The sequence below is a fragment of the Gymnoscopelus microlampas genome (assembly GCF_963454915.1).
Source record: "Gymnoscopelus microlampas genome assembly, chromosome: 3".
NCBI classification, from domain to species: domain Eukaryota; kingdom Metazoa; phylum Chordata; class Actinopteri; order Myctophiformes; family Myctophidae; genus Gymnoscopelus; species Gymnoscopelus microlampas.
In genome coordinates, this window is record NC_139940.1 from 362,177 (window position 1) to 388,441 (window position 26,265).

At 44.2% G+C, this 26,265-nt stretch overlaps 1 protein-coding gene across 1 annotated transcript in view; it reads left to right on the forward strand.

The window, feature by feature from the left end:
• Positions 1-365: 365 nt before the first annotated feature.
• LOC311038967 (uncharacterized protein) overlaps positions 366-26,265 on the forward strand; it is a gene marked incomplete at its 3' end in the record, with an annotated part of 33,755 nt that continues 7,855 nt past the window's right edge. The window contains exons 1-11 of the mRNA XM_084048600.1: positions 366-543; positions 5,556-5,638; positions 6,401-6,536; positions 10,398-10,521; positions 11,161-11,277; positions 14,320-14,434; positions 15,995-16,141; positions 17,815-17,926; positions 18,982-21,610; positions 24,320-24,458; positions 24,884-25,096. Of these exons, the coding sequence (XP_083904726.1) occupies positions 5,594-5,638; positions 6,401-6,536; positions 10,398-10,521; positions 11,161-11,277; positions 14,320-14,434; positions 15,995-16,141; positions 17,815-17,926; positions 18,982-21,610; positions 24,320-24,458; positions 24,884-25,096 (3,777 nt within the window). The 5' untranslated portion in view covers positions 366-543; positions 5,556-5,593. The remainder of the gene's footprint in view (positions 544-5,555; positions 5,639-6,400; positions 6,537-10,397; positions 10,522-11,160; positions 11,278-14,319; positions 14,435-15,994; positions 16,142-17,814; positions 17,927-18,981; positions 21,611-24,319; positions 24,459-24,883; positions 25,097-26,265) is intronic.

The following is a 26,265-nucleotide window of genomic DNA, read 5'->3' on the forward strand; positions in this document are numbered from 1 at the left end:
CAGATCTACAAGCTCACAACGTGTCACATCACATCATGTTGTGAGCTTGTAGATCTGTTATTTTCAAATAGCATATAGGTTGAAAGTGCTCATTTGGCCTATAATAATAATAATAATAATAATAATAATAAGGCATGTTGACTATAATAATGCTTATAAGTAATAAGATGAGTAATAATAAGGTTTAAGTGCTCATGTTAATGTGTATAATAATGATTATAAGTAATAAGTAATAATAGGTAATAATAAGGTTTAAAGCTCATGGTTTCTAGTCGCTTGAGCAGTGTTCACAGACCTGGTTGCTTGTTTCTCTCAGAACGTGGCAACCCTTCGGCAGAGCAGCAGAAACACGTTAGAATACGATCCGTTCAGCAGCTTCTCAGCTCTGCTACCTTAAGCTCTATATAAACCTGATTAAACCTGATTAAAGCTCCTTTCTGACGTGTTCACGGTAATAACAGATCTATAGAACACATGGATTAAACGTGGAGATGTTTAATGTGTTTTATAACGGAGGAAAAACACCTTAAACTGACCCTAAAGGTAAGAAATAACTTTATAATAACTTTATAATAACGTTATTAAACTGTCGCCCAAAGCAACAGATCTATAAGCTCACAGGTTTGTATAGATCTGTTGTTTTGTCTGTCTTTGTAGCATGTTGTAACTGTTAGCCGTTAGCTGTTAGCTTCTATCACCTGTCTGTCTGTTAGCCGATAGGATTATATAATACTTATCTATCTATCTACCAGGGGTCTTCAACAGGGGGTCCGGGACCCCTAGGGGTTCCTCAGAGTTACTACAGGGGGTCCACCAAATCTTTGTGTGATATGTTTATTTTTTACCTTAACCACTTGAACCCTAGCATCCTTTTTCTGAGGAGAACTTTTGCCAAAAAATAGCAGATCTACAAGCTCACAACGCGAGGCGTTGTGAGCTTGTAGATCTGCTATTTTTATGGCAAAGAGGCATAGAGGGAAAAAAGATCAGATCACGTAAACAAAAAAGGATGAATCTGAAACACAATGTATACGCTATAGAGGGGGGTCCCTGCTTCATCTCTCTCTCAACTAGGGGGTCCTTGGGCTGAAAACGTTGGAAACCCCTGATCTATACTAACATCTATCATCTATAACTGTTAGCTGTTAGGAATAGATAATGCTCATCTATCTGTCTGTCTGTCTGTCTGTCTGTCTGTCTGTCTGTCTGTCTGTCTGTCTATCTGTCTGTCTGTCTGTCTGTCTGTCTGTCTGTCTGTCTGTACTAGCTGTTGGAGGTTAGGGTAGATAGAATACTGTCATCTATCTGTTTTCTATCATATCTACTGGTAGCCGTTATGAGTTGAGGATACATTGATTGATTGAATATTTTATCAGACATAATGTAAAACAGTACATTCAGGGTTAAAACACTTTGACTGAAAGGTCCGTCCAAAAAAGTCCTTGTGGTCTTGTTTCCATTGAGGTCCTTGTATTCAATTCATAAACATGAATTGGGGGTCGTCTGTCTGAAATGGTAATACCTACTGTAGTACCTCTACTTTGAAGGTGAATGTTCAGGCCTGGATTAGATATATTACTTTATACAGTACAGTGCTTTTATTACTTATACTCTTAGGGTTAGGATTCTAACCCTATACTTAGGGTTAGTATTAGATAGAATACTTTATAACACTTTGTTAACAGGATTCTAACCCTATACTTAGGGTTAGAAAAATCTGGTCAATAGAAAAAACACTAACCAGATCTGTAGGGGGCGCAGTGGAGCAACTAAACATGTTTTTCCTTCCAGTGAAATATTTTATTTTATGTCTAAAAAGTGTATTTTAGACGTGAGGTGGAGCTCACAGTGTTCCCACTGTGTAGAGGAGACTTTCAACTCCATAAAACACTCTTTGTTTTGGTTAGTAGAGAAAGTGTAGGTTTTATTTTAACTAAAGACGAGAGGCTGAGCTACAGGGTGATATGGGCACACATCACTATAACAGGCCAATGTGAAAAGGATGGCATTTCTTCTTAGGCCTTTCACGACAATTAGAGGCTGTGTTCATGATTTGAGGCATTTTGTTCAAAAAATGTGTTTTGCAAAAATGTACCTGCTGGTGGCGCTATAACAGGCCAATGTGAAAAGGGTGGCATGTGTTCCTCGGCCTAGTGGGAATGTGTGCAAAATGTCACGTAAATTGCACTCTGTGTTCATGATCTGAGACATTTTGTTCAAAACCGACCTGTCCTGCAAACTGTGGAAGCCAATCTTAGCCAATCAGGATGGAGTACGAAAAATCTGAAAGAGTGGTTTGGATTAATGACTATAGAGATACTGTGTACCGATTGGCCTCATGGTGGCGCCATAACTGGCCGATCTGAACAATGTGGGGTAGAGGTTCTGCTGTCGCATCCAGGGAGTGTGTGTGCACAGTTTCACAGCGACCAGGGCCAACGGTGCCGGAGATTAGCTGCTCACAGACAGACAGACAGACAGACAGACAGACAGGGTGCAAAAAACTTGTTCTGCCCGACAACAACAACAATGATATCTGAGTCATAGTGTTGAGGCCTTTGTCAGAGTACCTGTTGTACCTGTCTGTCTGCCTGTGTCCCTTTAATGCTCATATATGGAGATGTATGTTTCTGTCTGTCTGTGTCCCTTTAATGCCCATATATGGAGATGTATGTTTCTGTCTGTCTGTGTCCCTTTAATGCCCATATATGGAGATGTATGTTTCTGTCTGTCTGTGTCCATTTAATGCCCATATATGGAGATGTATGTTTCTGTCTGTCTGTGTCCCTTTAATGCCCATATATGGAGATGTATGTTTCTGTCTGTCTGTCTGCCTGTGTAGACAGCTCTCCTACAGGATAATACGGTCAGGAGAAGGCGTGTTCTACTCAAGAGGAGTCTTGAGGAGGAGTCTCTTAGGATTAACTGGATGCATATTCTTGAGAATACATAAAATAAAGGAACATCCACACTCTCTTCTGTTATATTCTAGGTTTATTCTTTAAAGGTGAACAGGGCTCAGCAGACATGACTGTCTAGAGAAACGGACGTGTTTCGGCACGTCGGCCTTCCTCAGCGTTTCAAACTAGTTTCACACACACATACATTATAACATGCTTTGTGTTCATACCGTGCTGATGACCTCACTGCTTTGTGTTGTTGAAGGACGGTATGAGTAGAATGTCCTTCACACACACACACTAAACACACACACACACACACACACACACACACACACACACACACACACACACACACACACACACACACACACACACACACACACACACACACAATAAACACAATGATAACTGTCTTAGGAAGGCAATGCATTACAACGTGTGAGCCTTTCATAAACATAGAAACAAAGACACATTGCTTATTTGGGCGTGTTTCCTGAACGTCGTTTAAACCAGTTTTTATCAAGCATTTGCATGTAAAGGATTAAGGGTTTGTCAGCAGAGCGTCAGCAGTGAATGACACCTTTCTGTACAAAGCATTACCTCTCCTTAATATGGCCTTATGCCCTTATGGTCTGTACAAAGCATTACCTCTCCTTAATATGGCCTTATGCCCTTATGGTCTCTCCTTATGACCTTATGGTCTCTCCTTATGGTCTCCTGTCCTGCGTGATGGATCTTTTGATTGATTGATTGAAATTGTTATTAGGCAAAAGAATGTAAAACAACACAATTACATTTATAATACTTTTGTCTAAAAGGTTGGATGAAACAAGTCCTTGCAGACTTGTTTCCGTTGGGGTCCTTGAATTAATTTCATAGACATATAGTAGCAACCAAACAGTGTACTATGTACAAAAAAATAAAAAATATATACAAAAAAAAGGGAGGGAGGGGCGGTCGTCTGTCTACAGGGAAACTGGTACTACCTCCTCTTTAGGCCTCTAGAAAGATGAGTTTTTAGGGCTGTTTTAAATGAGCCCAGCGAACTGCATTTTTTAAGGGATGACTATTCCATTTAGACTATTAGACTATTCCATACCTTGGTGGCTGTGCTGTAGAAGGAGAATTTGCCCATGTTTGTTTTATGGGTGGGTGGTACCAGATTGTTGTTTACGCTCCCTCTAGTTTCGTGACTGTGGGTGTCACTAACTTTTTCGAGGTATTTATACAGATATGCGGGAATAGGGGGCATTTCGGGCAAATCTGCATTTACAATTTTGAAGACCATTCCCATTTTTTGTTGTTTAACCCTGTCTTCCACCCTGAGCCAGCCTAGGCTGGCAAAGTGAGTGGGAGAGAGGTGGGTCATGGGCCCCAGTCCGAGAAGTAGTCGAATCAGTTTGTTTTGGGAGGTTTGAAGCTTAGTCTTCAGTGACACTGAGGTGTTGGAGTACCAAGAGGAGCAAGCATAGTCAAAAAGGGGCTGAATCAGGGCCCCTGAGAGGGTCCTGAGGGCCTGCAGGGGTTGACAAAAGAGGAAACTCTGCCCATAAATCTGGTTCTCTGGTTTACTCTTTTTGACCACCTTTGTCGCCATGCTTTCACCAGTCAGCTATTGCCTGTTTTAGTTAGTTAGGGTTAGTTTAGTTAGTTAGGGTTAGTTTAGTTAGTTAGGGTTAGTTGTTTAATGGATGGACATTTAGGGTTAGTTTAGTTAGTTAGGGTTAGTTTAGTTATTTAGGGTTAGTTTAGTTAGTTAGGGTTAGTTTAGTTGGTTAGGGTTAGTTTAGTTATTTAGGGTTAGTTTAGTTATTTAGGGTTAGTTTAGTTATTTAGGGTTAGTTTAGTTATTTAGGGTTAGTTTAGTTAGTTAGGGTTAGTTTAGTTATTTGGGGTTAGTTTAGTTATTTAGGGTTAGTTTAGTTAGTTAGGGTTAGTTTAGTTAGTTAGGGCTAGTTTAGTTAGTTAGGGTTAGTTTAGTTAGTTAGGGTTAGTTTAGTTATTTAGGGTTAGTTTAGTTAGTTAGGGTTAGTTTAGTTATTTAGGGTTAGTTTAGTTATTTAGGGTTAGTTTAGTTAGTTGGGGTTAGTTTAGTTAGTTAGGGTTAGTTTAGTTATTTAGGGTTAGTTTAGTTAGTTAGGGTTAGTTTAGTTATTTAGGGTTAGGTTAGTTATTTAGGGTTAGTTTAGTTCTTTAGGGTTAGTTGTTTAATGGATGGACATTCCACATTACGGGGGGTGGGGGGGGTGATGATTGTCACAGATGGAAGCTCTACGTCCTTCCGGTGGGGGCTCCTCACTGGCAGGTGATTCAGAAGAGTAGAATACTACGTCCTCCTGTTCCTGTTTGTTTCAGCTGTACTTCCTGTTAGTGAGCCCGCCTAGGGAGCCAGAGGCCCTGGTTGCCCCAGGTTCGATTCCAGGCCAGGCCAGCAAATGTGTCGATGAAATGAAATTTGTCCCTGAGCAAGACTCTTAACCCCTTATTGCTCACAGGTTCTCATTGGAAACAAGACCGCAAGGACTTTAATGAACGACCTGTTAAAAGGAATTATCCTTATCCTTATGTGCTTCCTGTTTGTTTCAGCTGTACTTCCTGTTTGTTTCAGCTGTACTTCCTGTTTGTTTCAGCTGTACTTCCTGTTTGTTTCAGCTGTACTTCCTGGTATGTGAGAACATCCGTTGATCAGAATGGAAGCCAATGCCAACATTCCTCTTAGCAGTGATGGACACAAGGTAAGATCTATAGAACCATGCATTATAATAGATCTATAGAACCATAGATTATAATAGATCTATAGAACCATCCTATATTACATTAGAGAAAAGTCCTGTCTTCCGTTATCATTTCCCGTCTCATTGTTTGGCACTAAACACAACAACAACAACAACATATCACATGTTACATCACATGTTACATCACATGTCACTAACAACACAAGCCACAGCGTGTGTGATTAATTTACGGGCTGCGTAGTTAGGCTACTTTTCATGGCTCACCACACATTTGCCTCCTCGGAGCATAATTAATTGCGGCCAGCACAAACTGACCAAATTACGGGGACACCGTTTCGTTCCCTTTAGCGTGGGCACCATAGGCGGCGGGTGAGCTTGACAATTGGGAAGGCTGGGTTCGCGCGCGGGCGACGAAATCCGTGCGAAAAAAAAATCTGTTTCTGGGTGGATTCTGTTAGTTTCTTTTTGGTTTTTAGTTACTTTATTTCGGTTATAGGGTTAGGTTATTGAATTCTTATTTTTACTGATTTATTATCAAAAAAATGACTAAATAATGCTGCGCACATTATATATAATTTGCACAATTCCCAGAATTTCCCAGCATAACATTTATGAAGGCTCAGCCTATCCTAGCCTTCATTACCCGCCGCCTATGGTGGGCACCGCCAAGCGAAACCTACCGAGGCTCAAAGACGTTGCCAGGCCTCGCCGATTAGGGTAACATTAGTATTTTTATTAATATCGATGTATATTTCTTCACAGTGTACATCGTGTGGAGGGGGCGTGGCTGTAGGATGGTGTATCCAGTGTAATGAGGCGTTGTGTGAGGAGTGTGTTTCTGCTCATAAGAGAGTTAAGATGACCAGATCTCACACCATCCATGAGAAGCCTTCTGCAGGTAAAACACCATATTATACACTACCATAATACCATTATACTACCATAATACTACCATACTATAGCCTCCTATATGACCAGATCTCACACCATCCATGAGAAGCCTTCTGCAGGTAAAACACCATATTATACACTACCATAATACCATTATACTACCTTAATACTACCATACTATAGCCTACTATATGACCAGATCTCACACCATCCATGAGAAGCCTTCTGCAGGTAAAACCAAGGGCCCAGCATTGGCCTTTGAAATTGAGTGTATATAGGAAGTGACAGTTCATATGAACGGCCTGTAGTTTCACTGTTTTACCCCTGCTGGTGTCAGAAAGATTTTTTCTCAATGCAAGCGGATGGGCTTTAGACGAACTTTAGACTTGATGTCTCTCTAGGCCGTCCTCGGACGAGCCCTCCATCGTTGCTTCCAGTCATCCCGGTACTCCATACTCTCCTTGAGTGGGACGTCCTCGTGACCGATGACTGTGCGTTGGTTCCCACAGTAACCAATTTGCTGGCTGGCAGTTCTTGATGTCTTTGGCAGTGTCCTGCTAGTCTCATTCTCCTGGCTGCTATGTTCTCGCTCACCCCTGGCATTCCCTCATACAGGATCTTGTTGGTAACACGTGTACTCTTGCTGATGTTAAGTACTGTACGCAACATTCTGGTGTAGCACCCGTCTAGAGACTTCTGCAGGGTTGGTTTCAGGGTCCAGCATTCACTGCCATAGAGGAGAACAGACAGCTTAACTCATTCACTGCCATAGAGGAGAACAGACTCTACCGTTGCATAGAAGAAGCTTGAGTTTGATTTGACGGGGGAGGTTGGAGTTCCATACACTGGTCATGCCGTTCAGAGCTCTCCAAGTGCCTTCCTCACTTAAAGATCTTGCTCGGATGAGTTGACCCATGAGTCCAGGTACTTAAACTTCAGCACAGTGCCTCCTGTTGTTCTCAGAGGTGGATGTTCTGATGGGATGTTATAGGTGATAACCTCAGTTTTCTTGGCATTTAGCCTAAGGCCAACCTTGGCACACTCTACCTCCACTCTGTTCAGGAGCTCCTGTGCCTGTTCCACGTTGTCGGAGAGCAGGCTGATGTCGTCCGCATAGTCCAGGTCTGTCAGGACTACTGTGGGGTGTCGTTTCGACCTCCTTGGGGTTAGAGTGAAGACAAGATCCTGCTCTCATTCACTGATGGCCTTCCTAAATGCATAATCCAGGACTATGACGAAGAGGAAGGGGGCTAGTGTGTCCCCTTGCATTACCCCAGCCAGGATGTCAAACTTCACGCTGTTGCCATCTGGGGTCACCACCTTGGCCCTTGTTCCTGCGTACATGGTCTTAATTGCCCGGAGCAAGTTGGGAGGGACACCGTACGCCTCCAGGATCGTCACCATCGTGCCTCTGTGGATGGAATCAAATGCCTTTTTAAAGTCTATGAAGCATAATACGGCAGTCAGGTTATCCTTCTTCACCTCCTCTATCAATCTCCTAAGGGCCAATATCTGGGCTACGGTACTTCTCCCCTCCCGAAAGCCATTTTGGTTCTCCCTCAGGTGAGGGTCGATGGCCTGTTTAGTATCATTCTGTTATAAACCTTTGCGGTGATACATGTCAGGCTGATGCCTTGGTAGTTGTCTGGCTTTGAGAGGTCTCCAGCTTTAGGCACCGGGATGATGTTGGAGAGAGACCATATTTCAGGTTGCTTGTTGTGCAGTAGAGCAAGGTTGCAAAACTCTAGGATGAAGTCATCGAGATCACTGTTCTTTAAGACCTCTCGGGGTATGCCAGCCGGCCCGGCACTTTTGCCCTGCCTCACTGTGGCTTTTCGGACCATCATTGATGTGCAGGTTCTGGAGGTATATTTTCCTCAGCTTCTTCCGCTGTTGTGCCCAGTAGCCTTGGAAGTGGTTGAACCAGGTCGTCACCCTCTCCTCAGGGCTGTGTCCCTCGACCTGTCCCTCCTTTGTCCTCTTCCACCCAGTCATATCATTGATGACCCTCCAGGCCTCCCCATACTGCCTTTCACCCTGCGCCCTGCACTCTACACTCTCCATCAGTTCCTCCCCTTTGATGGTGTTGTAAGTACTGAAGAGAAACTGTTTTGCTTTGTTCAGTACTCCACGTCTCTCCACAGTTGGCTCACACACAAAGTTGAGGCCTTCCTCCACCCTGCCCCGTGCCGCTACGACCTCCAGATGTCTGGACCGCAGGGAGGTTCTGGCTCTGTCCAACACAGGCACACACAGCCTGGTCGCCTCCTCATTCGCAACAACGAATCTCCTGTATTCGCTGCTGGGCTCCGCTCCCTTATCCAGCTGCCGAAAGTGCTTTCTAACCTCCTCCGTATACCTGGTTTGAAGGCCAGGGTCGTTGCCAGTAGCTTGTGTTCCATGAGAAGGGCAGTGAGGTATGTGCCATTGCGGTTGGTAGAGTCGTGGTATGGGAAGGGTGCGTCCTCTGGTCCGATCCTTGCGTTGAAGTCACCCAGGATTGCCAGGAAGTTGTGCGCTGGGACGTCTCAGACCACCGTTGCAAGATCCTCATAGAACTTCTCCACCTCGTCAGATGGTGCCACGTTGGTGGGTGAGTACACGACTATGACTGTTGTTACTGGGTTGGCTGAGAACTCTGCGATAAGGATCCTATCGGTGTGATGGTAAACCCGACGGAGAGCCTTATGCGCCAGAGAACCAGCATTAGCCCTACGCCCCCTGTTGCAACCTGGCCCTCGTTTCGCCACGCAGATGCAGTGATGAACGTGCATCTCTCCACACTGCGGTACGCGATCCGGTCATCAGTGTGCACTCTTCTGTGTTCCTGGATTCCCAAGATCTCCACTCCCCGTTCCTCGGCACAGTGTGCTAGTTCCACCAATCTAGCTTCTTCTCTCACTGTACATGCGTTGAAGGTTCCCATTACAAATGGTCTCTGACAGCGTAAGAGTGCATTGGACGGGGTGCTGTGATCGGACAGGATTCTCCCTTGCGGGTTTGGGGTCCTGTCGTCATGTTGTCCTCCAGGAGGAGGACCAACACCACCATCCGCTGCGATGTTCCTGCGGACTCCCGCCCCTGGAAGTATAGGATTTGGGATGACTTTGTTCTCCATGGTTGGCTTTACGTGCGTGTCCACACACCGGTGGGCCTACGTGCCTTGCCTCTGGGGCCCACTGTTGCTCTGAGATCCCCTACAGTTTAGCCTGGGACCTCAAGGTACCCAGTTAACATGTGTGGCCACGAGGAGGCACTGAAGTCTTGGCAGTGGAGTGGCTTTGTACCAGCATGATGATCTTACCTTAATAAACATTGTCATAAATACTATATGCTTCCAGTCGCTAGTTTAAAGTCAATCCGCCATCTTTCTATATCACGTTGTACGCGTCATAGATAAGGCAACCGGAAATGAATGCTATTGGTTGGGTAGCTTGTCAATCAAGAGCGGGGGCGGGGAATGAATGTTATTCGTTTGTGTAGCTTGTCAATCAAATCATCCGGCCCCTCCTAGAGCATAAGCTACTTTATCTATGTATACATGTATATATATATATGTAATGTATATATGTATGTAATGTATATATGTATATGTGTGTGCAGGCTTCTCTAAAGGCTCCAGTGACAGATGTCTTATGATAATGTATATGTGTATGTAATGTATGTGTATATATATATATATATATATATATATATATATATATATATATATATATATATATATATATATATATATATATATATATTATATATATATATATTATATTATAATGTGTGCAGGCTTCTCTAAAGGCTCCAGTGACAGATGTCTTATGATAATGTATATATATAATGTAATGTATGTATATATATATTATAATGTGTGCAGGCTTCTCTAAAGGCTCCAGTGACAGATGTCAGATCCATCCCACTGAACCTCTGCAGCTCCTCTGTTTAACCTGTGCTAAGATGACCTGTAGAGACTGTCAGCTGATGGACCACAGGAACCACAGGTAACTAACCATAAACATAACCATAAACATGTAGAGACTGTCAGCTGATGGACCACAGGAACCACAGGTAACCTCTACTAACCATAAACATGTAGAGACTGTCAGCTGATGGACCACAGGTAACCTCTACTAACCATAAACATAACCATAAACATGTAGAGACTGTCAGCTGATGGACCACAGGTAACCTCTACTAACCATAAACATAACCATAAACATGTAGAGACTGTCAGCTGATGGACCACAGGAACCACAGGTAACCTGAACGTAACCCTATACCTAAACTTAAACATAACCCTATACCTAACCATAAACATAACCCTATACCTAACCATAAACATAACCCTATACCTAAACCTTAACATAACCCTATACCTAAACTTAAACATAACCCTATACCTAACCATAAACATAACCCTATACCTAAACCTTAACATAACCCTATACCTAAACTTAAACATAACCCTATACCTAACCATAAACATAACCCTATACCTAAACCTTAACATAACCCTATACCTAAACTTAAACATAACCCTATACCTAACCATAAACATAACCCTATACCTAAACCTTAACATAACCCTAAACAACTAAGAAAGTACTGTAGTAAACGTACTTAATTACTTTGTCTCTTAGGTTTGAGTTTGTCCATGAAGCGTTGAACACGACGAAGAAGGTTCTGCAGACGGTGATCAAACCTGTGAACGAACGAGGAGACACGATCAAACAAAGTCTTCAATTCATGGAAACCAGGTGAGTCATAGGATCACTCATGGGTTGGTGAAGAGCGCCATCTAGCGTACACACTGAAAATACTGTTTTGACTTGTTACACGTCTTTGACACTGTGGGCTTTGGAAAAAACATATGTGTTACACGTCATTGGCACATGAATTAAAGTTCTCAGTCGCCACGACTGCGTCGCAGACGCATTGAGAGCTTGTAGATCGGCTATTTTCGCCGATTTTAGTCTAAATCTATTTTTTAATAGATTTTAGTCTATTTTTATTGTAGATCGGCTATTTTCGGTTAACAAGCCTAGATCGGCTATTTTCAGTTCATATTTTCAAAGATTGGAGCATTTGAAGTTGTCAAACTATAGCAAAATGTTTAGAAGCGTTTTCCATAAAACCCTAATGGTCTCGGATATGTCATGAAAGCAATGGTTAAAGCCTCAATCTGTGATTTCTTCACCTGGTTGGCAGTATGAAGAACAGCAGGAACAATATTACTAAAAGATTCATTTTACACATTGTGTTCATTGTTTAGGAAACGGCGCTAGTGTGGGGAGGGCTCCTTTCACACTGTTTCACAAATCACATCATAAGACCATACACGTTCTTTCAGTCGTGAGATTTTATTTTGCTTTAATCCATGTTGCCACTGAATGAGTTAATCGATTACATTTCGGCCCCATTGGCCGTCTAAGAGCACCTACCAAGTGTGAGGCATTTAGCATGCTGGGAACTGGAGTTATGGCTGTTATCACAATCACAATCTTTTCATTCAATTATTTGTAACTGTATTTGTATTCTTGCTCTGTAAAGCTCAAAGTGCTTTACAGAGCAAGAATACAGTTACAAATAATTTAAGAAAAATAAGAAAAGCAGCAGCATAAAACACATTAAAATAACAGCAAAAGGCAGTGAATCAGGCAATACAGTGAGGACATGTACAACAACACAGAGATTAAAAAATCAACCAAAAAATCAGCTAAAAGCAAGAGTGAAGAAATAGGTCTTGAGCTGTGCTTTAAAGATATCCACAGAGGTCTGTCTTAGGTGTAATGGTGCTTTAAAGATATCCACAGAGGCTGTCTGTCTTATGTGTAATGGTGCTTTAAAGATATCCACAGAGGTCTGTCTTAGGTGTAATGGTGCTTTAAAGCTATCCACAGAGGTCTGTCTTAGGTGTAATGGTGCTTTAAAGATATCCACAGAGGCTGTCTTAGGTGTAATGGTGCTTTAAAGCTATCCACAGAGGTCTGTCTTAGGTGTAATGGTGCTTTAAAGATATCCACAGAGGTCTGTCTTAGGTGTAATGGTGCTTTAAAGATATCCACAGAGGTCTGTCTTAGGTGTTATGGTGCTTTAAAGATATCCACAGAGGCCTGTCTTAGGTGTAATGGTGCTTTAAAGATATCCACAGAGGTCTGTCTTAGGTGTATGGTGCTTTAAAGATATCCACAGAGGCCTGTCTTAGGTGCATGGTGCTTTAAAGATATCCACAGAGGCCTGTCTTAAGTGTAATGGTGCTTTAAAGATATCCACAGAGGTCTGTCTTAGGTGTAATGGTGCTTTAAAGATATCCACAGAGGCCTGTCTTAGGTGTAATGGTGCTTTAAAGCTATCCACAGAGGTCTGTCTTAGGTGTAATGGTGCTTTAAAGATATCCACAGAGGTCTGTCTTAGGTGTAATGGTGCTTTAAAGATATCCACAGAGGTCTGTCTTAGGTGTAATGGTGCTTTAAAGATATCCACAGAGGTCTGTCTTAGGTGTAATGGTGCTTTAAAGCTATCCACAGAGGGTGCCTGTCTTAGGTGTAATGGTGCTTTAAAGATATCTACAGAGGTCTGTCTTAGGTGTAATGGTGCTTTAAAGATATCCACAGAGGTCTGTCTTAGGTGTAATGGTGCTTTAAAGCTATCCACAGAGGTCTGTCTTAGGTGTAATGGTGCTTTAAAGCTATCCACAGAGGTCTGTCTTAGGTGTAATGGTGCTTTAAAGATATCCACAGAGGTCTGTCTTAGGTGTAATGGTGCTTTAAAGATATCCACAGAGGGTGCCTGTCTTAGGTGTAATGGTGCTTTAAAGATATCCACAGAGGGTGCCTGGCTTAGGTGTAATGGTGCTTTAAAGATATCCACAGAGGTCTGTCTTAGGTGTAATGGTGCTTTAAAGATATCCACAGAGGGTGCCTGTCTTAGGTGTAATGGTGCTTTAAAGATATCCACAGAGGGTGCCTGGCTTAGGTGTAATGGTGCTTTAAAGATATCCACAGAGGTCTGTCTTAGGTGTAATGGTGCTTTAAAGATATCCACAGAGGTCTGTCTTAGGTGTAATGGGAATGTCATTGTAGGCACCTCTAGCAGGTCAGCAAAAGAACAAGTTGTCCACATGTTTACACATGGCACCTGAGATAAGATATAAAGGTGTGTGAGCACAGCAGCAGATATACTGTGAATGATATACTTATGGATGTTAGTTAAGGTGCTGAAAAAAAGACAAACGTCAGTGCGTTGTACATGGGATTAAGGTGCAACATGTCAGTGCGTGTCGACCGCATAATCCACACAAGGTAGACTGACACATGTGTGTCATGAACGAAGGTATGAACAAGGCTCATCATGCCTTGTTCAGCAGTCTGACAGCAGCCGGGTGAAAGCTGTTCCAGACCTGGTGGTGCTGCTCTTGATACTGCAGTAGGCCTCCTTGCCCGGTCGCGGTCGTTGTAGGGGTTTGAACAGTTTGTCCTTGCTGATACGCTGGACTTTGACTACACACCGCTTCTTGTACAGTTCCAGGAGCGCGAGGAGCTCGCCTCCCATTATACTCGCTGTAGGCTGATCTTTTCTCGGGCCGTACAGTTTCCATACCAGGTTCACTGTGTCATCACGTACTGTATGATGGTGTTGGAGTCATGTGTGGCTGTACAGTCATACGTGTTTAGGGAGTAGAGGAGAGTTATTGATTAATTCATTACAGGATCATAATAATGAGTCATTAATGCATTAACTGGTTACAGGATCATATTAATGAGTCATTAATGAATGAGTTCTCCTTTAACTCATTACAGGATGTTGGACATAGAGAATCTGAAATGTCACGCCAGAGAAATCCTCAAAGCGTCTCTGGTTCCTTTCATTCAGCGCTTCAAGATGAGACTGGTGGAGTTACACCGACTACTAGAGGTACTGTATAATAACTATACTGTACTGTATAATAACTATACTATACTGTACTGTATAATAACTATAATAATAATAATAATACATTCAAGATGAGACTGGTGGAGCTACACCGACTACTAGAGGTACTGTATAATAACTATACTGTACTGTATAATAACTATAATAATAATAATAATACATTCAAGATGAGACTGGTGGAGTTACACCGACTACTAGAGGTACTGTAATAACTATAATAATTATAATAACTAGATGTCTTCGCGGTGGCTTCGCGGCCCTCACATCTAGGCCTGATCCGAGGTTGGTCCAGACAGACATTACATTACATTACATTACATAACAGTCATTTAGCAGACGCTTTTATCCAAAGAGACTTACAATAAATGCATTCAACATAGGTAGGGAACTAAACTACTAATCACCAGAAGTCTGAAGTGCATTTCCTGCAAAAACAAGCAACCAAGAGTATACCTAGCCCTAAGGTAAAGTGTAATATATCAGCTTCCTACTGTCTTAAACAGATCAGACAAAATAGCAAAATCAAATGAGCACGAGCTAATACAGAAGTGTATCGACTAAACAAGATCCAATAAAACAGTACAACAATAAAACAAGAGTTCGTACAACTAGTTAACAACAAGTAGGCCAGGCAAAGAGGAAGGGTAGTGTTTCCTGAAGAGGTGGGTTTTCAGCCTGTGGTGAAAGATGGGCAGTGACTCTGTTGTCCTGACATCAGTGACTCTGCTGTCCTGACATCAGTTACTCTGCTGTCCTGACATCAGTGACTCTGCTGTCCTGACATCAGTGTCTCTGCTGTCCTGACATCAGTGGGAAGTTCATTCCACCACTGTGGGGCCAGAACAGAAAAAAGTTGTGACCGTTTCGATCGACCAGAAGGACCCTTGAGTGACAGACCATCATCCTCTTTCTCCTTGTCCACATTGTATTGTTCAAGTTCTTCTCTATTTACTTGGCTGGTGTCTTCTTGGCTCAAAGTTAAGACACCATCGCTGTTGCACCATCGTTCAAACTCCTCATCGTTCCTAAACATTTCGACTGTTATCCCTTCTAAATAGTCAATTTCCTTCTCGTCCTTTAGTGGTGTTCCTACAATATTGACATCATCATCGTTTTTGTCCCGTGCCCACCTTGTGTTGTTCCACTTCTCTGTCTACCTGGTTGGCGTTTTCGTGGCAAGTCAACAAACCATCGTACCATCGCTCAAAGTTGTGATCGTCCCAAAACATTTCGACCGTCATCCCTTCTAAATAGTCAATTTCCTCCATGGTGTGTGTATTTATTGTTTGTGTCAGGTGTTTATTAGCAGCTGCAAAGCTGCTCTACAAACAGGCTGAGTTGAGATGTGACACCTAAGCGACACCTATTTGTCATTGGCTGTCCTGGCTGTCCTTCACTACTTTAAGCCAATGGGGACCCACACACCCACCCCCACACACACACACACACACACACACACACACACAATACAGCATGCAGCTGCTAATAATATGACTGTCAAGTCATATTTATTCTTGTTATTGTATTTATTGTGTGTGTCAGGTGTCGTACAAACCTGAGGTTGATGAGATCCTGAGGAGAAAAGCAGCTCTGCATGAACTGGACGACAGACGCAAGAATGTAGCAGAACTGACCAAGAAGGCTTTAAATACAGACGACCTGCCTACCATACTCCATTACAAGTTACAGGTAATAGATTACATGATCACCGATTTGCATGATGTTTGGACAAAATCTGTAGGACTAATGTCAAAAACATTGGCCTCCTGGTGGCGCCATAACAGGCCGATCTGAAAAAGAAAAAGCAGCAGAGCTGCTGCTCTGGCATCCAGGTTGTGCGTGTGCACAGTTTCACGTCGATCGGGTCAGCGGTGCCGGAGATTAGCTGCTCACAGACGGACACACTAACCTTAACCCGGCCCGGGGGCAAAACATAGTCTGGGCTAGGCATGTAACGGTATGCCGTATATTACGGTGTTACCGTGGTATAAATAGTAAGGGTGTCACGGTACTCGATACGTATCGAAATCGAACCGAAAATGACGCTCGATACAGTGTATCGAAATCAAAAGCTGTATCGGGATTCAAGCGTTAATAAAAAAAAAATACTCCCGCGCATGCACACATCCGATTGCACGTCCGGGTGAATCCATGCTAGAGCCGCTGTTGTGTTTTTCCGTGCATCGCGCATGCGTGCTTACGACGGGGGAGAAAAAAAAGACGACAGGACAAACCCACACACAGAGAGAGAGACCGCTGTAGCGTTGCGTCTGTACTATTACTTTACATTTCACCATGGCCACTGCTGAAGCCAGCGATGGTAATGATGATGATACACAAACGGAAGAATTGGAAAACCCTCCCGCTTCCTTTAAGTCAAAAGTCTGGCAATATTTTGGCTTCCCAGTGAATTATGAGGCACCCGACGCGTTGTTGACAAAACGGGCTACCGTTTGTCCATTATGCTCCACATTTATAGTTGCTCCGTCTTCTCTTTTTCCCCTCTACACCTATACCTCTCGGCCAAGAATAGCCGATCTACAAGCTCACAACGCCTCGCAGCGCGAGGCGTTGTGAGCTTGTAGATCTGCTATTTTTGGCTAAAGTTCACCACCTCAGAATCGTGGATTTGGCGTATCGTGACACCCCTAATAAATAGCCACGTATTGATACCGTAAGATTTCCGAGCTCACCGTATTTGTTTATTTAGTGCTATCTTGCCCACACACACACACACACACACACACACACATGAGAAAGCACACACACACACACATGAGAAAGCACATAGCGGTTTCTCAGACCAGCGCTCTGACAATCCGTGTGGTAGTGCGCTGCCATGGCAACGCAGTCTCACTACAAGGACATGTGGTGAGTCTAATTCTCAACCAATCTCTGTCATTCTAATGTTCATATAATCAGCACAAGTCAATTATTTTAGTCAATGAAGACGTTAGTTTATTCCAAGGCCCTAACCTTGTCTACCTACACATTAATACTAATATGTTATCATTTTAATCAGGCATATGGTCGTCTACCTACACATTCAAACTAATAAGTTATCATTATAATCAGGCATATGGTTGTCTACCTACAGATTAAAACTAATAAATTATAATTCTAATCAGGCATATGGTCGTCTACCTACACATTAAAACATAATAAATGATCATTTTAATCAGGCATATGGTCGTCTACCTACACATTAATACTAATATGTTATAATTCTAATCAGGCATATGGTCGTCTACCTACACATTCATACATAAATGATAATTCTAATCAGGCATATGGTCGTCTACCTACACATTCAAACATAATACATTATAATTCTAATCAGGCATATGGTCGTCTACCTACAGATTAAACGTGAGCTGAAGGACATCTTGTCTCAGGAAGTGACTCCTCCTCCAACCATGACTAAAGTCAGGCTGCTAGCTAGCATTAGCGCCTTCGAAGCTATCCTCAGATACGGTAAGTCTGCATCCTGTTTATACGTTTATTTACACGCGTTTAAGTCCTAGTAAAACATTATGTTGGTTTTAGAGTATTTAGAGTAGAGTATTTTTTTGGTTATGCCAATGAATTCCTCCCCACCGGGAGGATGTAGAGTCTTTGTCCTACTCCTCCTGCCCAACACTCCCTGCTGACAGGCTCCGTCCCCCCCTCCCCCCCCCCAGCCTATAGGAGTACGTACAGTGACATAAAGCCCCGACTGGTGGACTTTCTAGAACTTTCTCCCATCTCCCCACTGCATCTCTGGAGCTCAGCCACAGTGATCTTTGGGTTCTTCTTTACCGCTCTCACCAAGGCTCTTCTCCCCCGATTGCTCAGTTTGGCCGGACGGCCAGTTCTAGGAAGAGTCCTGGTTAGGTTAGGGTTAGATCTTCCATTTAAGGATTATGGAGGCCACTGTGCTCTTAGGAACCTTAAGTGCAGCGGAAATTATTTTGTAACCTTGGCCAGATCTGTGCCTTGCCACAATTCTGTCTCTGAGCTCTTCGGGCAGTTCCTTCGATCTCATGATTCTCATTTGCTCTGACATGCACTGTGAGCTGTACGGTCTTATATAGACAGGTGTGTGCCTTTCCCAAACAAGTCCAATCAATATAATTAAACACAGCTGGATTCCAATGAAGGTGTAGAACCATCTCAAGGATGATCAGAAGAAATGGACAGCATCAGTTAAATATACGAGTGTCACAGCAAAGGGTCTGAATACTTATGGCCATGTGATATTTCAGTTTTTCTTTTTTAATAAATCTGCAAACATTTCTATAATTCTGTGTTTTTTTTGTCAATATGGGGTGCTGTGTGTACATGAATGAGGAAAAGAAATGAACTTAAATGATTTTAGCAAATGGCTGCAATATGACAAATAGTGAAAAATGTAAGGGGGTCTGAATACTTTCCGTACCCACTGTATATTAACATGTATATTAACATGTATATTATCATGTATATTAACATGTATATTAACATGTATATTATCATGTATATTAACATGTATATATATATGTGTGTTACAGGGGAACTTGTCACTGAATCTGTCCCGTTTCAAACGTCACAAGGGGAGACACCTCAGAGCGCTGCACCCATCACCCACCATGCAGCATCTGTCACCCCTGAGGGAGCACCCATCGCCCCTGAGGGAGCACCTATCACCCCTGAGGGAGCACCCATCACCCCTGAGGGAGCACCCATGCTCCCTGTGAGCAGACAGTCTCTTGCCACGGCCAGTTTGTCTCCTGAAAACGTCAGCTGTTCTGGCCCCGCCCCCTCAGCAGATCCCACCGATCATTTACGTTCTTCTGTCCCGGTCTCAGCCAATCAGACGTCACGCTCCCAGCGGTCCGTTGCCGTTTCCCCGGAAACGTTGACAACACGCACGACGCAGCAGAGCTCAGCCGCTCCCCCTGGTGGCCGGCACTGGGTTAGGGTTAGCCCCGCCCCCTCTTTAAGACAGAACTCCCAAAATGCTCGGCCGACATCTGCTCCGACGGCCAACCCCGCCCCCAACCCCGCCTCTATGATCTTAAGACAGAATTCAGCTCCGGCCTCAACCGCTACACCGTGTGACCAGCCCTCAGCGCTCTCATTGGTCAACCTGAGCAACTTTGTCCACAGTTCGTTGTACGCTCTGCCGCCTCCCCCCGCGTCGCTTCAATACGCCGCTCCACCAGCGCAGCCGGCAGCCGTTCTCTTAAAGCAGGCTGCACCGGGCTCTCTGCCGGCCGGATGCTTCCAGGCGGCCGTGGGCGTCAACCAGGGAGCTGTAGATCCTGTAGGAAACGGCGGCAACCGTTCGGCGAACGCAACAATAAACTACGGTCAGAATCCTCGGGGGAGCTCTGCTGCCTTTGAGCAGCCTCCTCCACAGAGCCGGTCCAGTGCGGTGGCCAACGTGGCCCAACTCTACTTCGCTTCTCAACTCGTGCAAGTAGCCGCCAGCAGAAACCTTTCTGTTGTCACTTCAACTCTGAGCCAAGCAGCTCAGCACCAGGCCTCTGCAAGCCCACCGTCAGTGATGCAACAACAGCAACAACAGCTGCAACAGCTGCAACAGCAGCAACAACAGCCACAGCTGCAACAGCAGCAACAGCTGCAACAACAGCAACAGCAGCAACAACAGCAACAACAGCTGCAACAGCAACAGCTGCAACAGCAGCAACAACAGCCTCAGCTGCAACAGCAGCAACAGCTGCAACAACAGCAACAGCTGCAACAACAGCTGCAACAGCAACAACAGCTGCAACAACAGCAACTACAGCAACAACAGCAGCAACAGCAGCAGCAACAGCTGCAACAACAGCTGCAACTACAGCAACTACAACAGCAACAGCTGCAACATCAGCAGCAACAACAACAGCAACAGAAACAGCAGAAACAGCAGCAACAACAACACACAGCCTCACATACGCTGAACAGGACTCTCAGAGACGAAGGAGAGATCGCGAACAAGAACCCGCTGATCCGCTCTCTGCTGTGGCAATCAAGCTCCACCTCCCAGAACGAGAACCCGCACCTCAACCACCTTCTGGAGTCGGGCTTCTTCTCCAAGAAGTCAAACAGGAAGAACGACGCGCAAAACAACAGCGTGTCTCGTGTCCCTTCTACTGCTACGGCTACGGCTACATCTACCACTACTGCTACGTCTTCTACTGCCGCTTCTACTGCTACCGCCACTGCTACTTCCGCTGCTGCAGCTCCACCTCCGTACGCCAGTATTCACCGCACCGTGAGTCCTGTAGCCTCACACACATCCAACCACACATCCAACCAGGCTGTAGCCTCACACACATCCAACCAGGCTGTAGCCTCACACACATCCAACCAGGCTGTAGCCTCACACACATCCAACCACACGTCTCCCGGCCAAAACTCGCCGACCTCGGCGCGCAGCAGCCAGGACCCAATGCCCCCTGTACGTTCACCACTTACCGCCACGCCCCCTGTACAGGCTCCACCCTTTGCCACGCCCCCTGTGCGTTCACCACTTACTGCCACGCACCCTGTACAGGCTCCACCCTTTGCCACGCCCCCCGTGCAAGCCACGCCCGCTGTATATGCACCAAACGCCGCTGCGCTGCCCGTAGAGGGCCTGTTCACTTCCATCACGCCCGTAGAAGGCCTGTCTTACTCCATCAAACCCGTGTACGAGGCAGCCGCCCGTACGCCCGACGTGTCGGCTACGTCCGCCCGGTTGACTCCGCCTCCTCCTCCTCCTCCTCCGGAAGTCTCCGAGTACGTCCGCTCTCCCCCCGTGAAAGCCGTGGCCGACTCGTCCGCCTGCGACGTCGTCGTCGCCGCTCTGTCGGAGAAGCCGACGATCTGTCCTCCTCCTCCAGGAGAGAACGAGCCGACCTCCACCGTGTCCGAGGCGGACATGACGGTCATCGACCTGACGTCCTCCTGGGATGAGCTCAGCGCCTTGCTCAGCCTCTACAGCGACGACGACCAAGACGTCCCACTTCCTGCCGTCAAGACGGAGACGATGGATGCGCCGGTGGCCGCCGGGGCATCCATCGCCTCCGACGTCACAGCAGCAGCTCTGGTGACGGAGAAGATGGACGATCCGGTGGCTACGGTCGCTACGGAACGGCCGTCCTGCTCTATCACGCCTGTAGATGGCGCTACTGCTGCCACCTGTACATCAAGGTACTGTTTTTGCTCTACTTGATCGCACCACAGCGTCACAAAAACATCCAAAAAAAGTAGCAGATCTGCAAGCTCCAAATGTGGCACGTTTTGAGCTTGTAGATCTGCTATTTTTTAAGTTCAATCCTGAAAACAAACAGTTATTAGACATGTGAGGTTTCCACCCGACAGAGACCATATGGTCGTTTTGTACATTAGTTTTTATTTTCATTTCTCTTTCAAGTTCAGTTTAAAGGTGTATGAAACCCTACGTTCAGGTTAAAAAACTACTGAAAGACTAGCTTACATCACTGTGTACTATAAGGTCCTTATGCAGCTGTGTTGCTTCATCACTGTGTCTATAGGTAAACACCACCACACTACTGTAGTGTGTTTCTATAGGTAAACACCACCACACTACTGTAGTGTGTTTCTATAGGTAAACACCACCACACTACTGTAGTGTGTTTCTATAGGTAAACACCACCACACTACTGTAGTGTGTGTCTATAGGTAAACACCACCACACTACTGTAGTGTGTTTCTATAGGTAAACACCACCACACTACTGTAGTGTGGTTCTATAGGTAAACACCACCACACTACTGTAGTGTGTGTCTATAGGTAAACACCACACTACTGTAGTGTGTTTCTATAGGTAAAAACCACCACACTACTGTAGTGTGTTTCTATAGGTAAACACCACCACACTACTGTAGTGTGTTTCTATAGGTAAACACCACCACACTACTGTAGTGTGTTTCTATAGGTAAACACCACCACACTACTGTAGTGTGTTTCTATAGGTAAACACCACCACACTACTGTAGTGTGTTTCTATAGGTAAACACCACCACACTACTGTAGTGTGTTTCTATAGGTAAACACCACCACACTACTGTAGTGTGTTTCTATAGGTAAACACCACCACACTACTGTAGTGTGTTTCTGTAGGTAAACACCACCACACTACTGTAGTGTGTTTCTATAGGTAAACACCACCACACTACTGTAGTGTGTTTCTATAGGTAAACACCACCACACTACTGTAGTGTGTTTCTATAGGTAAACACCACACTACTGTAGTGTGTTTCTATAGGTAAACACCACCACACTACTGTAGTGTGTTTCTATAGGTAAACACCACCACACTACTGTAGTGTGTGTCTATAGGTAAACACCACCACACTACTGTAGTGTGTGTCTATAGGTAAACACCACCACACTACTGTAGTGTGTTTCTATAGGTAAACACCACCACACTACTGTAGTGTGTTTCTATAGGTAAACACCACCACACTACTCTAGTGTGTTTCTATAGGTAAACACCACCACACTACTGTAGTGTGTGTCTATAGGTAAACACCACACTATTGTAGTGTGTTTCTATAGGTAAACACCACCACACTACTGTAGTGTGTTTCTATAGGTAAACACCACCACACTACTGTAGTGTGTTTCTATAGGTAAACACCACCACACTACTGTAGTGTGTTTCTATAGGTAAACACCACCACACTACTGTAGTGTGTTTCTATAGGTAAACACCACCACACTACTGTAGTGTGTTTCTATAGGTAAACACCACCACACTACTGTAGTGTGTGTCTATAGGTAAACACCACACTAGGTAAACACCACACTACTGTAGTGTGTTTCTATAGGTAAACACCACCACACTACTGTAGTGTGTTTCTATAGGTAAACACCACCACACTACTGTAGTGTGTTTCTATAGGTAAACACCACCACACTACTGTAGTGTGTTTCTATAGGTAAACACCACCACACTACTGTAGTGTGTTTCTATAGGTAAACACCACCACACTACTGTAGTGTGTTTCTATAGGTAAACACCACACTACTGTAGTGTGTTTCTATAGGTAAACACCACCACACTACTGTAGTGTGTTTCTATAGGTAAACACCACCACACTACTGTAGTGTGTTTCTATAGGTAAACACCACCACACTACTGTAGTGTGTTTCTATAGGTAAACACCACCACACTACTGTAGTGTGTTTCTATAGGTAAACACCACCACACTACTGTAGTGTGTTTCTATAGGTAAACACCACCACACTACTGTAGTGTGTTTCTATAGGTAAACACCACCACACTACTGTAGTGTGTTTCTATAGGTAAACACCACCACACTACTGTAGTGTGTGTCTATAGGTAAACACCACCACACTACTGTAGTGTGTTTCTATAGGTAAACACCACCACACTACTGTAGTGTGTTTCTATAGGTAAACACCACCACACTACTGTAGTGTGTTTCTATAGGTAAACACCACCACACTACTGTAGTGTGTTTCTATAGGTAAACACCACCACACTACTGTAGTGTGTTTCTATAGGTAAACACCACCACACTACTGTAGTGTGTTTCTATAGGTAAACACCACCACACTACTGTAGTGTGTTTCTATAGGTAAACACCACCACACTACTGTAGTGTGTTTCTATAGGTAAACACCACCACACTACTGTAGTGTGTTTCTATAGGTAAACACCACCACACTACTGTAGTGTGTTTCTATAGGTAAACACCACCACACTACTGTAGTGTGTTTCTATAGGTAAACACCACCACACTACTATAGTGTGTTAGTGTGTACTACCCCAGTGGATGATAAATGCTATTTATTGATTTTTTTGTAAACAAAGGGCAAAGTGACAAAATATGCCTTTAACTGTAGTAACCTTGCTGTACGTCTTTGTAGGACATCTCTTTCTACTTGGACTCCGCCTACAGAAGACCTAAGTAGGCCTGGGTCTACCTGGTCTATAGCAGACCTACCCAGCAGTAGGCCTGGGAATCCTACCAACCCTCACTGTGACTCCGTCAGCTCAGCTTCATCGGTACGTTCTGTTAATTAACTAGAGTATCACAATATAGAGCTATTTAACACTATTACTGAACAAACACTATATAGCAATGATTACTATCACAATATAGATCTATTTAACACTGTTACTGAACAAACACTCTATAGTAATGATTACTATCACAATATAGAGCTATTTAACACTGTTACTGAACAAACACTCTATAGTAATGATTACTATCACAATATAGAGCTATTTAATACTGAACAAACAGTCTCTCTTCTTTCTACCGGAACAAAAACATTGTAACCGCGATCATCGGTTATGTTTTTATCGGCCGTTGAATACGCCTCGTTTTCACAATAAAATGATTTTGTTTTTTGTACTACTTAATATTACAATGTGTTAAATAGTTGATATGAAATGAATTCAACTCAAACCCTATGGTTTTATCACAGACGTGTTCGTCGGTGGCAGCCGGTCAGAAAGCAGCCATCAGCTCTATGGATGATGCCAGTCTAAACAGGAAGTGGCAGCCCAGCGTCAGGCTGTTCCGTCTGGACGTGTTGTCCCGCCCCCCCGGCCGTCCTCTACCTCGCTACCTGCTGCTCCCTGGAGACGCCCAGGACGAGATCCACCTGCAGGAGATCCATGAGGACGATGACCAGGAGGTGCAAATATATACAATATATTATTATATACTAGAGATCCACCTGCAGGAGATCTCTAGGACATTGGTTCTCAAAGTGGGGTCCGGGGACCCCCAGGGGTACTTGAGGGAGCTCCAGGGGGTCCCCAGCTAAATGATGGATAGGAACCAAATGGACCCTTATGGGTCTGTAACTCTGAGAGTGTACAAATGGAACCAAATGGACCCTTAGGGTCCATTTGGTTCCATTTGTACACTCTCAGAGTTCAGTTAACATTGATTTTACAATATGAATTGGGGTCCCAGAGATAGAAATGCCATTAAATGGGGGTCCGTAGCCCTAATGCATGTTAAACTGGGTGAGAATCACTGCTAGAGCCGTAAAAAATCTTCTCTTATGGGGGTCCCTGGCGTATCTTTTGAAATGGGGGTCTGCGGGCTAATAAGTGACCATTTGGGGGTCTTTGACATGAAAAGGTTTGAGAACCACTGCTCTAGCAGATGTGTCCAGTCAGGTGGTGGGGGGGAAAGGACAGTGATCTGATGGTGTTATGTCTCAGTCAGGGGGAAAGGACAGTGATCTGATGGTGTTATGTCTCAGTCAGGGGGAAAGGACAGTGATCTGATGGTGTTATGTCTCAGTCAGAGGAAAGGACAGTGATCTGATGGTGTTATGTCTCAGTCAGGAGGAAAGGACAGTGATCTGATGGTTTTATGTCTCAGTCAGAGGAAAGGACAGTGATCTGATGGTTTTATGTCTCAGGGAAAGGACAGTGATCTGATGGTTTTATGTCTCAGGGAAAGGACAGTGATCTGATGGTGTTATGTCTCAGTCAGGGGGAAAGCACAGTGATCTGATGGTGTTATGTCTCAGTCAGGGGGAAAGGACAGTGATCTGATGGTGTTATGTCTCAGTCAGGAGGAAAGGACAGTGATCTGATGGTTTTATGTCTCAGTCAGGGTGAAAGGACAGTGATCTGATGGTTTTATGTCTCAGTCAGAGGGAAAGGACAGTGATCTGATGGTTTTATGTCTCAGTCAGGAGGACATGACAGTGATCTGATGGTTTTATGTCTCAGTCAGAGGAAAGGACAGTGATCTGATGGTTTTATGTCTCAGGGAAAGGACAGTGATCTGATGGTTGTATGGTATGTCTCAGTCAGGGGGAAAGGACAGTGATCTGATGGTCTT